Source organism: Crassostrea angulata, chromosome 4 (assembly GCF_025612915.1).
Source record: "Crassostrea angulata isolate pt1a10 chromosome 4, ASM2561291v2, whole genome shotgun sequence".
NCBI classification, from domain to species: Eukaryota; Metazoa; Mollusca; class Bivalvia; order Ostreida; family Ostreidae; genus Magallana; species Magallana angulata.
In genome coordinates this window covers 16,326,791-16,339,646 of record NC_069114.1, presented here as the reverse complement: position 1 = coordinate 16,339,646, position 12,856 = coordinate 16,326,791, and the positions used below count along the sequence as shown (strand labels likewise).

The following is a 12,856-nucleotide window of genomic DNA, read 5'->3' as shown; positions in this document are numbered from 1 at the left end:
AAATCTTCTTCTCAGAAACTAAACAGCCAGGAAAGCTGAAACTTGTGTGGAAGCATCCTCAGGTAGTGTAGATTCAAAGTTGTGAAAATCATGATCCCTGGGTGTAGGATGGGGCCACAATGGGGGGTCGAAGTTTTACATAGGAAAATATAGAGTAAATCTTTAAAAATCTTCTTCTCAGATACTAAACAGCCAGGAAAGCTGAAACTTGTGTGGAAGTATCCTCAGGTAGTGTAGATTCAAAGTTGTGAAATTCATGACCCCCGGGGGTAGGGTGGGGCCACAATGGGGGTTGAAGTTTTACATAGGAATATATAGAGTAAATCTTTAAAAATCTTCTTCTCAGAAACTAAACAGCCAGGAAAGCTGAAACTTGTGTGGAAGCATCCTCAGGTAGTGTAGATTCAAAGTTGTGAAAATCATGACCCCTGGGGGTAGGATGGGGCCACAATGGGGGGTCGAAGTTTTACATAGGAAAATATAGAGTAAATCTTTAAAAATCATCTTCTCAAAAACTAATCAGCCAGGAAAGCTGAAACTTGTGTGGAAGCATCCTCAGGTAGTGTAGATTCAAAGTTGTGAATCATGATCCCTGGGGGTAGGGTGAGGCCACATTGTGGGGGGGGGGGGTGTTAAAATTTTACATAGAAATATATAGAGTAAATCTTTAAAAATCTTCTTCTCAGAAACTATTCAGCCAGGAAAGCTGAAACTTTTGTGGAAGCATCCTCAGGCAGTGTAGATTCAAAGTTGTGAATCATGATCCCTGGGGGTAGGGTGGGGCACAATGGGGGGGGGGTGAAGTTTTACATAGGAATATATAGAGTAAATATTTAAAAATCTTCTTCTCAGAAACTAAACAGCCAGGAAAGCTGAAACTTGTGTGGAAGCATCCTCAGGTAGTGTAGATTCAAGTTGTGAAAATCATGATCCCTGGGGGTAGGGTGAGGCCACATTGGGGGGGGGGGGGTGTTAAAGTTTTACATAGGGATATATAGAGCAAATATTTAAAAATCTTCTTCTTAGAAACGGATCAGCAAGATGATTCTTTATAATTGTTAAGACTTTGGCTCCAGGACAATTCTTCGGCCTCACAAGAAGGTTCAGAGTTTGATGCAGCTAAATATCCCATATATAAACAATTGAAAAGGATCTTTTAGAAAACTGCAATACTCAACATGTGATATGACTATAAAATTGAGGCAGGCAGCTATTTTTTCATTAAAATCTTTTTGTATTACTGTATTGAGTTATTGCCCTTGATTTATTGATTCTTGATTATTTTAATTAATGCATCCACTGTTAACCAATTATTGTGATGATTATTTTTATACAATAATAAATATTCAATGTGTTTAAGTTGTTCTGCATAAGTAGTTTTGGGTTAGGCCGGATTAGTTAGTTTATTTTTGATTTCCAATTTTTAGATACTATGAATTATTTTAGGCTGGCACATATATAGGGACAGTGTCTCTTGCATTACAATGTGCGACTGTTTGGGGTTAAACTTGAACAGTTACAGATAGATTGAGTGTGTGGACACCCCTGCTCTATCTAATTTTCGTGTTTTCTAACCTATGACACAGAGTGTGCGCTCTTTCCTGCCCTGTATCGCATAAATACAAGTGTGCGGTCATGCTTGTGGTGGATGTGGCGGAGCACTAGTAAATGGTCATCTCTGCTGGTGTTCTGGCCTTTCTAGCGCAAGTGTGCGGCACTCCCTGCTTGCGTTATGTTGAGCTGTTGGCGCAAGTGTGTGGTCATTCCTGCTTGCGTTAACGTTGGTACCTGTTGAGTTGCGTAGGTGTGCGGACATCCCTGCCTGCGAAACGTTGAGTCCCTATACATGTGCAGGAGAGGTAATTAAAGTCTGCTCTTGTAAATATTGGCAGCAATCGGGGCTATCCCAGTTCCAAGGGTGAAAAATCTACATGTATTATTGTACATTGTCCAGATTGTTTTTATTATGACTCCATTAAGCTGACTTTATCATACTTATTGTTCCTCAGGTGAGCGATGTGGCCCATGGGCCTCTTGTTATATAATTCTAACTAAGGGCACTTGTGTTGAATTGTAAGTCTTGAAAAATCTATATTTCTGTCTTAACAACTGGAATTGTCTCTCTTTGAACATACTTGAGTTACTTGGCTCCTTGATGGTGGCATCCCATCGGACATTACTCACTGGGAAATTCACATCTGTAATACAAAAGGTTTGTATTTAAAAAAAGGGATGTATAAAAAAATAATTAATTTTGACAAACAATTTTACTATTTCCTTAATTAGTGTACATTTGAACAATGCTTTCCAGGCAAAAATTTTTTTCTAATTTGCATGCATTTGTATTTGCTAATGCTTAAAAATTTTCCTGTTTTAATTACAAAATCAAATTTACATGCTTAAATAAAGGTTACTACAAACTGCAATCAATAAATGTAAAACAGCACACTTTTTTAACTAAACAAGTTCACAAATACCACCTCCTAAGATCTTCTTAGAATTATATTAGGGGTCATTCATGATTTTTAGATGTGAATTGACACTGAGTAAATATCATCTAGTAATTTGCACAAGATATTAATAAAATGTCTTTTCAATTGACAGGTGCCCCTCGATCTTCTGGCGGTACCGGTAAATGTTTCAGGGGTGGGTGTGTATGTGAATCTAGAGGGGGGAGAAGGGGTCAGAACCAATATAGGTGCCCTGGATGCCCCCCCCCCCCAGAAAAATTTCTGGATCTGTGCACGCAAGTGTGTGTTTTGTACCAGAAGAGAAAAGCATGTCTTGTCTATTGACAGGTGCCCCTTGATCTTTAGGAGGTTAATGTTGAGTGGTTTGGTGTGTGAGAACTGACCTATACAGATGGTGTCCTGGGTGCTGGAGCAGGGAGCCGCCTGATAGGTGGTGCCTTGACACTGGGTACACTCTGAATATACACCAAACACTCTGTAGTAGTTATACCATATTAGACCACAATTCTCATATAAAAGTATAAAGGCATCATTCTCCCTCACTAAGCCTGCACATTTTGTTGGACAAAAGTTATATCATATGGTGTTATATCATATGGTATAGTACAATTTCATAGCATTTAAAGATTCATCTTTTAATACCCTCTGTTTCTTTCTTTCTATATTCACTATAAAAAGAGTGGCTTCATTAACTATGCTAACTTAATCAATTTTTATATCATTAAGAATAAAAAATATGGACAGGTGTTTATTCTTAGTTTTACCCTCATTCAGAATATTTTTTATCTTATTTGAAACCTTGAAACTTGACCTTTTATACCATTGATCCTTACTAAAATCATATTCAACATTAGCACTAGTAGTCTGCAAACTTCTAAACATATTGAAGTTAAAAGACTGTAAGATATGAAGAGGAAAGATCAGATGTCTATGATACCATCCAATATATCATATATCAAAGAGATGAAGTTACAACCTCGGACCCCCACCAACCAATGCAAAAATTATAACACCAAATGTTGCTTATATTATGTGCAGTATATAATTGGCTGTTTGTAAACTTGATCTTGATGCTTTCGACAGATATAGTTAGAGTTCCTGTGATGTAAAAAATACCTCGGCAGACGAGATCCTGATGAGCGGAGCACTGGTGGGTCATATAATAACCATCTGGACAAGACGTTGAGCAAGCTGTAACACCGAAAAAACAGAAATTTAGTTATCTACGTCATTTTTCGTCAATTTCAACTTTTTTTTCACTTCCACTTAGGCATGTAGCATCAGGGGAGGGAGGGGGAATGGGGAAAGGGGAGCAGGCCATGTGGGGTTTGCCCCCTTTTTTCGAACAAACATTTTTTCTTTAATTTTACATAGTCCCCACCCCTTTTTAACAGAAGATAAAAAATACATAAAATTAACAAAATATATTTTAATATATAAGGTTTAGGTAGTTATGCTCTTTGCCTTTTCACTCCCTCCATTCCTCCCCAAACCTTTCAATGGTTAGGATATTGAAGATTTTGGGAAAGGGTTTTTCCCCCTTTTTTTCTTTTGCTCGTCAAGCTTTTGGGTAAGTTTGACCCCCCACCCCCCCTCGAAAATGATGCAACGTGCCTGTCACTGTGCCATAACAGTACAACACAACCAAGAGCAATCAGATACAATCAAAATTAATGTTAGAACAGCGGATTTTCTGAATCAGTGGTGACATTAAAACATCACATTTGTATGAAAAACCAGAAAATTGTCATCGTTATTTCAAGATTAAGTATTATTTATAAGTGGAACATGTTGTACATATGAAAATGAACCAGAGAGCATTTCTCATTGATTCTTTAATATGACATGCATCCATTAGGACATTTTCTCCATTTATATCCACACATATCAAGAGTTTCACCTGAACACTCCCTGTGTTTGACAAAGTAGCCTCGTTTGCAGCGGCAGTTTAGATTTCCTTGCAGCGTGTCACAGATTGCATAAGTCTCGCATCTCGTCGGATCGCTCTTACACATGGCTTTTACATCTGCAATTAAGATATAAAAAATAACAAAGTTTCGTCAACAGGAAACAAACAATACAGGATAAAATTCAGAACACCCCAAAAATGTGCTGGTATTGTACATAGCTTGAAATCCTATAATATTCCTATCAGCCATTAATCTTAAAGGTACATGTATACGTAAGAACAAATGTTTTTGAAATGAACAATTATTTGATGTGTATCAATTAAGCATATCAATGAATGCAATAGCAAATCTGACGAACCCATTATATGAACTCTGGTAACGAGCGCCATGCTGTTACTGTTGATAGAGATAGCAGAAATGGCCGGGTTCTCGCTGTATGATCGGATCCTACCTGTAAACACACAAAAAGACACAAAAAACGTCAGTGACGGGGCGCTTGTTTATCAATTACCGTTGGGAAACAATGCTCTCTCAGATTTGCATCGAATGTTGTCGAGATTCTGTGTTAATTAATGTAGCAGACATAGGAGATCTGGATTCATCAGCACCTGCCTTTTGCTATAGCAGTAACATTGATAAGCAATATAGCTGCCGACTGATTGATTGATTTCTGTGAGCCTTGATACAAAACCCTGCAAGAATGCAAGGTCTATTAGATTATTCCAAAGCTAAAGATTTTCTAAGAATGTATGCCAATGGAATATTTCCTGCTTGAATGTAATGAAACTGTGTATTGACAAATGTCACATATATCTGTTCATCGCCTTTGGTGTACATTTATTGTATGTAATTGTGTGGGATTACACAACTGAACAAAAAATGAATTCCTTTTTTAATCTTTTAATTGTCCAAAATCAATTGATTATATAATTTTACCACAGAAAAATTCAATTGAAATTTTTCACTGCTGGCTTTGAAAACAGAATCACCGGAACCTGGAATGCGTAATTTGAAGTTTGTACATGTATTGTGTTTTTACTCTATTAACAAAAAGCAATCAGAAATTGGTTCCAAAAGAGAGAGTAAGGGATTGGCATAGAAATGAATGGGATACTGCTACAGATGTGAATGGCACTCAATATGAATGGAGCTCTTTAAGTCAGCTCATTTTGAACTTACAAAAGAAGAGGAAAAAAATCCATGCAGCTACTAGCATTGAGAAAAAAACCACAAACAATTTTCAAAACAAATTGCTCAGTTTGAACAAAGTTAATTAAAAAGGTGCAAAAAATGCAATGCATGCAGTAAGTTGCAATTTCGAAGAAAAACAACATAAAAAAAAAAACAGCAACTGCATTGTAGGTGGAATTATTCGGGCAAATCTAAAGTTGAAGAAGCATATAGCAATTTCTGCATGACGGTTTTTGTTGGTAGAATTATAAACACATGAATTAGATAAGATAAATTTTTCTGATTTAATTCCATCAAACAAAGAATAAGGGGATTCATTTGGTATAAATGTTAAGAATTTACAGGGTTTTTTTCATTATATATTGTATCCGCTTCTTGTACCTCCTTCTAACACCATTTTAATTGTGACAAATTTTGAAATTAAATCATTTAACTTAGTTAGTAAAACTGGCCAAAATTTTTTCCATCTACCGAAAACATTTCTACGATAACATGCAGTACTAAAATATTAAAGACAACTCTACTATAGAAAAAAATCACAGTAAATCATTCAACTCAAGGAACTTTAGGTGGTTTTTTTAAAGACAATAAAGTAGCAAGCTTTTCTTAAAAAGGTTTTTTTTATCTGTACAGGGTGAAACTGAGGCCTAACTCTGACATAACGAGGATATGACAGAATGGAAACAATTTATTCTGTAACGATTGGAATTGAGCCCTGGCTTGCTGTCTCAGATAAACTGACACCATCGTTACTTTTTCACATAACGATGATCTCACGACCAGGAAACCGTTGCACTTCCTCACCTTGTCCACATACCTTACTATCACCTCGTCACGTTACAACCAAATTCACAAATCAAGATATCTGGACCAATCGGAATGGGATAAATCAATGACGAGTGACAATGTGTGACAGAAACGGTCAGATAAACACATCATTGACATACTTAGCATCAGAACTGAATAAATCACAATACAATATTTTTTTTATAAACTTTTTTCAGAGTTCCTGGTTCCTATTAATTGATTTATAAAAGAAGGTCACTGATTGGTACAGTAGTATACGCGTCTATTATTTAAAAACGGGACTTGAGTATAAAATTCTTTCCAATTCATAAAGTGCTCCGTACTGATCTCATTGATACGTGAATGTGTGTGATTAATTTCTCATGATCAGTTCCTCTCTCATTTAGAATTCATAACCACTGATTTGATCTATGTGTATTTTGGCCTCCAATATAAACAAAGACGAGCATTGATTTCTTTGACTTGCATGGAAAAAAATCTTTCAGTTCCTCCAAAATGATTGTTGAAAAAATATCTATTGTATAATTTGATTATTTCCTAATCAAATAAACACAAGCTACATTAACAAGCAATTTCTCTGTTCTATAAAAAGAGATAGATGGCAAATAGCTTGGATGAGATCATCAGTCTTGAATGGGACAATGTAGAATTTACAAATTTAGTTATTCCTTGCCACAATACAAACCACATTAGGTCAACTAAAAACCATGTAACAAATATATTTTACCAATTATTGACGTTGTATAAATGGCAAGTTATAAATTATCATAGAACCATAAAGAAATGAATCATAACAATGCTACAATTTTTAAATCGGGTACAGAACATGATGTCATAGTACCTTAAGAATGACATAATGCTTAAGAGGGGAGGTATAAATCATACTGACAATGTAAGGAATATACAGGGTCTCTGTATTACCGCTGTTAACCAATAATTTTCCTTACAAATAAGAATATACATGGTCTCCATGTGACTGCTGTTAACCAATAATTTTCCTTACAAATTAGAATATACATGGTCTCCATGTGACTGCTGTTAACCAATAATTTTCCTTACAAATTAGAATATACATGGTCTCCATGTGACTGCTGTTAACCAATAATTTTCCTTACAAATTTGCAGGACTGGTAAGATATCAGTATATAAATAGTGCCTGTTTGGGAGGGTAACTGTTGAAATTGATACCCCTCGAAAACCATTGTCAACCTCCGCTTTGCGTCGGTTGACAATGGTTGTCTCGGGGTGTCAATTTCAACAGTTATCCTCCCAAACAGGCACTATTAATTTTATGATACTGAATGTCTTAATTTTAAAAAGAATTTTACTGCTTTTATGTAGAAATGACGTGATTTCTACGGCGAACCGTACGCTTCGCATCGGTTGACAATAGTTTTCTCAGGGTGTCAATTTCAACTCTTACCCTCCTAAACGGGCACTATTTATATACTAGTACATGTAATAAAAAATAAAACAAGAATTTACCAAAATATCACGGTAACATATACTTACGTATGTGGGTATCTGAGGGGACTCGTACTCTGAGGTAGTAGTTGTGGGAGAGGGAGGAGACAGCACACACCATGGCAGCCATTAATGTCACCCCCACACACACCATCACGGGGGCGGGCAGGGACGGCCATCGCAGTCTTCGACTGGAATCGCGGCCAAACCAAACACGAAGCAGCTTCTCCTAAAAAAAATAAGATTCTCCGTTTATATATAAAAATGTTGTTGATGAAAAATTAAGTACTTAACTCTTTATTAGCAGCTTTTACTGAAAAACAAGTGGTTTTTTTTTATTGGAAGCATTTACATATTGAAATGTTTAATATATAAACAGAATGTAAATTAAGGTTCAAAAGCTTATTTTGTGTATAAAGACTTCACCTTTGATTAAACTGTCATAATATTTTTTTATTTCAATTTGACATGGACAACTTTTCCTTTTGTTTGCGACTGATACGTACCATATATAAATATTAAAATCTTTAAAAATTCAAACAGTTTAGCTCAGAGATTTTTATGAAAAAATTCAGTAACATAATCTGAAGTACAATATTTTTAAAGTACCGTAAATATCTAATAAAACTCTGATTATTTTCCCCCAAGAGCTTTTTTTTTTTTTTTTAAAATTCAGTAACATAATTTTTCCGTTTTTACAGCAGACCTTGACAATTGAGTACACAGTTTTATTACAAAGCCCTGATCCCTCTCGGGGTGCCTGGATTTAGAACGATGACTCCTTCCTCGGTCCCCTGTGCCCTGACAAATCAATACCTACCCTCCAGACACCTTGATAATAATGCATTTAGATTTCATCGCACTTTCAATAACATTAATTACGTAACAATTAAAGCTATGTGCCAGTAGTGCAGAATTGAAATGTTCTGCTACGATCGAAAAAAAAAATAATTTGTAGGGATCTCAAGCAATGCAATTTATATAGCAATTCTACATAACACCAGATCATTTAGGTCACTTATTCTTGATTATTAATTAAAAAGGATGATATAAAATATTTGCAAGGTATTGGAGAAAAGATGACCACCTTATCGCAGCCATTGATATATGTTTCTTGTTGCAAAAACTGAGAACACCTACTACATGTATTTATTGTAACAATTAATTTGCAATGAATTTTTCGAAAGTCAGATGAGATTTTATTCCCTATAACTATCAGGGTATGTTCTTTTCAACAATAATTTATGGAATGAAAAAAATCTTTTTTTACATGACAAAAGATACATACATGCAAGTATTGATCATATTTCTGGTATTGTGGGTCCTTTTAAAATATGTAAGCCACTGTATTGTAATGTCACTCCAATATGTACCGTAATAATATGTAATTAACTTCCAATTTTATATAGGCCATAATAACATTTCAAAAGCTATGCAAATTAAACTTCATTCAATTCGCATTATGTACCGAAATATATCAATCAAAATAAATAAACCTTAGTATACGCATTATTCCTCATGTAATATAATAATATTTCCATAGAAACATTACCCTGAATGTCTGCGCTTCACTCATGGTGGTCTGACTTTGTTCAACATACGGATGAGTCGTCCGGAGTTCATGGTCCGTCTGTGAAAGAGAAAACGTAACATTGTTACCATCACATGGAATTGGTACCAATGTAGTCTAAGAACTGTCTAACAGATTACAACAGGAACTGAACATTGAGTATTTATTGGCTGTCTGGGGAAAAAGTTCACTTGTTTGTTTTGCCGATTTTTCAAAAATGACATTACCAATAATTCATACGTTTCACATGTACCCTTTGGAGAATTTCAAGACATTACATATCTTTGCAATCAGTGCATACCTCGAAGGTATTTCAGTGCAAATAAAAAGGTTATCATTTTATTAAACAAAAACCATTATTAAACATTCCAAAGCGTTGTAGAGTTGTGAATTATATTGACAGGAATATAACACCTAAGATACATTAACACTATAATACCCAATGATAGTGCAGTGTTAGCAATTCATATCTTACACAATAATACAGTGATATTTCCCTACCGAAATATGCAAGGGTTAAACAACCAAACACATCAAATATATGTCTACTATCAAAACAACTGATAATTACTTGTCATACACGCCCCATAACAGCCAGCTAGCACTGCTTTTTGTCTTTCCCTTTATCTCGAGGGAAGTCAAAGAAGAAATGGCAGCAATTTATGTAAAAAATTACATGGGGGGTCATCTTTTACAAATCAAAACTCGAAATATTCATGGAGTAGACGGAAATATGGTGTCCGCGTACCAAACACCACCTGTCTTCTGTATATCTTACTGAAGTCTCGTAATACACGCGACAGGGGAACTGTATCCCACAATCAAATTAAACGGCTATTTGTATAAACTACTATAATACTGTATGACTAACGAGTGGTGAAATTCTTCTTGGTTAATGTCACAATAAATCTGTAATTAAGTTGGAACAACAAAGGGCCAGTTTTCTTCTTTTCGGTGCCCTATTCCTCACCCTAGTACCCATCCCCTTTGAGCAGAGTGTCAATATTTGGGCTTTTGAATTCTGGTCTTCTAGAAGTAATTCACATTCATTAATGATTCACAGATTGTCCCTATGTTTTTTATATAAACATTGGAAGCCTTGCTACACATTGGAAGCCATGAAACACAGATAACAATTAAATTTTTCACTTGAAATATTCCACTTTCCAACAAAAATAAAAATCAGAGATATAAGAAAACCTGATGTGAACTGGAAAATATATATACATGTATATATATAAACTCAGGTTCCGGTACATGTAGTGTTATTAAGTTCATAGAGCTACTGTGGTAGTATCTAAGTGCCAGAAGAGTTTATCAAGCTATAAAGGCAAGACTAATTTGTAATAGCTTTTAACCAAACGATGCCTATGCGTACAAATTCCTGAATCCCCTTATTTCATGACTTTACCAATATCCTATATGTTACAGAATATACAACTTACAGTATGCAAGTATATAGACCCCATTTAATGAATCTGTTTTAACACTTTTAAGGTGGCAACTTTACCAGTCTATCTTCAAAGGTTGTACTTAAAAAATGCAAAAATGATAAATCTTAAATAGTTCTTTACAGAAAAATGCAAGGACATCTTCTTTATTTGTCTGTCAAACTTCAGTTCCTTCCTTTTTTGGATTTGCATAAGTGTTCTAAATTATATACAGTGATTGAGGCCCTTAAAGTCAAAATGTTTACGGCGTAAAATTAGTTTTGACAGCAATATATATCATTCCTTTGGAGAAATCTAAAAGAAATGCAAATCTCTTTACAGAAAATAACATCAGACTCTGAAATCTTGTAATTCTATAAATACCTGTTTTGCAATTCATTTTACGTTGGGAAATATATACTGTGAAAATCTGTACGATATATGGACAATGGGTCTAATTGATTATAAAAAATACATTGTACTTATATTTCATTGCGGTGCTACAAAAATTTCTTGTTTTCCGCCTGCTCTATCTCCCTTGCGGGAATCAAATAACACTTTGTAACCATAAAATCTATAATAAGGAATATGTTCTACAAATACAATGGTTTCTGTGCCTCCAGAAAACACTTTCCAGACATTTTAAGATAATAAACTAGAACTTCTTGTACTGCGAAAATTGCAGATAACCATTAAGATTGGTCCCAATGGAATCATATCCGAGGCTTTAACATAAAATGTTTATGCATCGAGTTGAAAAAGGAGAAAGATGCAAAAAAATACCTTTTTTTATAAATTTAAAAAATCCAACCATCTTATCTCTTTTGTTGTTAAAATGAAAGTTGCATCTGTATTGTATCATTACATTTAAAAATCTATATGTCTTGATATTTTATAATTGTCCGACATTCGAAATAAAAAAGTGAAGTCATATTTTTTTGCAAAAACTAAACATATGAAAGTAGCTGTGTATCATATTTACTGACACTCACTTTAAAATAGATTAAGAGATCATCAATGAAGTTTCTATTAAACCTCAGATTATATGACACAAAATAAAACCAATACACAGAAAATCTCAGCTGACACAGATTTTATGACATTTTCGACAAGCTGAAAGTGTATCGACAGCCATTATCCTGCTATTATTCTCCATAAAGTGTACATATATCTTGTTCAATTACACAACCTAGAGTTACGATTTCTTTGATGATAAAATATAGTCAAATCTAGACCAAGCAAGTGGCTGATTCAAAGGGATCATCATTTGGTGAGAAATCCAATAAAAACGATCATCAATGTTAGCAGTGTGACACTATAGTGGAAAACATAAAGATTTCTAGAGGGGACTTCAACTTCTTACTGCAAACTTCCCCTCTAATAACCACTCCCATTTGCCACTGTATTATGCAGAATCTTTACTTGTAGAAGACCTCAGCAAACAACTCATGAGCAATAGATCTAGTACTTGAGTTGGTACATCTATAAAGGACATTGACAGAGCTTCGTAATACTTGATACCAAATAACCCTTTCTCTCCCATCTTTGATAAATTGGAAGAGCCCACGAAAAAGCTTCCTTCTCAAAATTCATTTAGTCTGCCCTGGGGGGAAAATGGCGTCTGTTTGGAAGCAAATGATACAAAGCATAACATTATTAGCCCAGAAAGATGAAGATAAACGTGGCAAAAAAATTCATGATCCAGTGAATGTAATCGTTTATTGGTAGTGGATAAATGGTTATTCGTGTTCTCTATTGTAATAGTCTATCATGTGACTGTAACGATACTCACAGTGTGTCTGTGCAAACATATTAGTTAATGATCAAGACTCAATAATGACCATTTCAGGGATAACTGGACTTTGAATTTCTTGCCCCCCCCCCCCCAAAAATGAAAAATTAAATACAATATTTCTTTATTAAAAAAACAAGAAAATCACAATTTTTCTCAGCATTCCAGCTGTTGAAAAATGTTAGAGTTGTGAAAGTGAACCCCAATTAATCATGCATGGT

At 34.9% G+C, this 12,856-nt stretch overlaps 1 protein-coding gene across 3 annotated transcripts in view; it reads right to left on the bottom strand.

The window, feature by feature from the left end:
• LOC128181248 (uncharacterized) overlaps nucleotides 1-12,856 on the bottom strand; it is a 55,489-nt gene that overhangs the window by 8,696 nt on the left and 33,937 nt on the right. For all 3 annotated transcript variants that reach the window (XM_052849572.1, XM_052849573.1, XM_052849574.1), the window contains 7 exons: nucleotides 9,396-9,473; nucleotides 7,892-8,072; nucleotides 4,740-4,832; nucleotides 4,372-4,497; nucleotides 3,588-3,662; nucleotides 2,855-2,926; nucleotides 2,136-2,198 (listed from right to left, as the gene is read on the bottom strand). In XM_052849572.1, coding sequence (XP_052705532.1) covers nucleotides 2,136-2,198; nucleotides 2,855-2,926; nucleotides 3,588-3,662; nucleotides 4,372-4,497; nucleotides 4,740-4,832; nucleotides 7,892-8,072; nucleotides 9,396-9,473 — 688 coding nt within the window. The remainder of the gene's footprint in view (nucleotides 1-2,135; nucleotides 2,199-2,854; nucleotides 2,927-3,587; nucleotides 3,663-4,371; nucleotides 4,498-4,739; nucleotides 4,833-7,891; nucleotides 8,073-9,395; nucleotides 9,474-12,856) is intronic.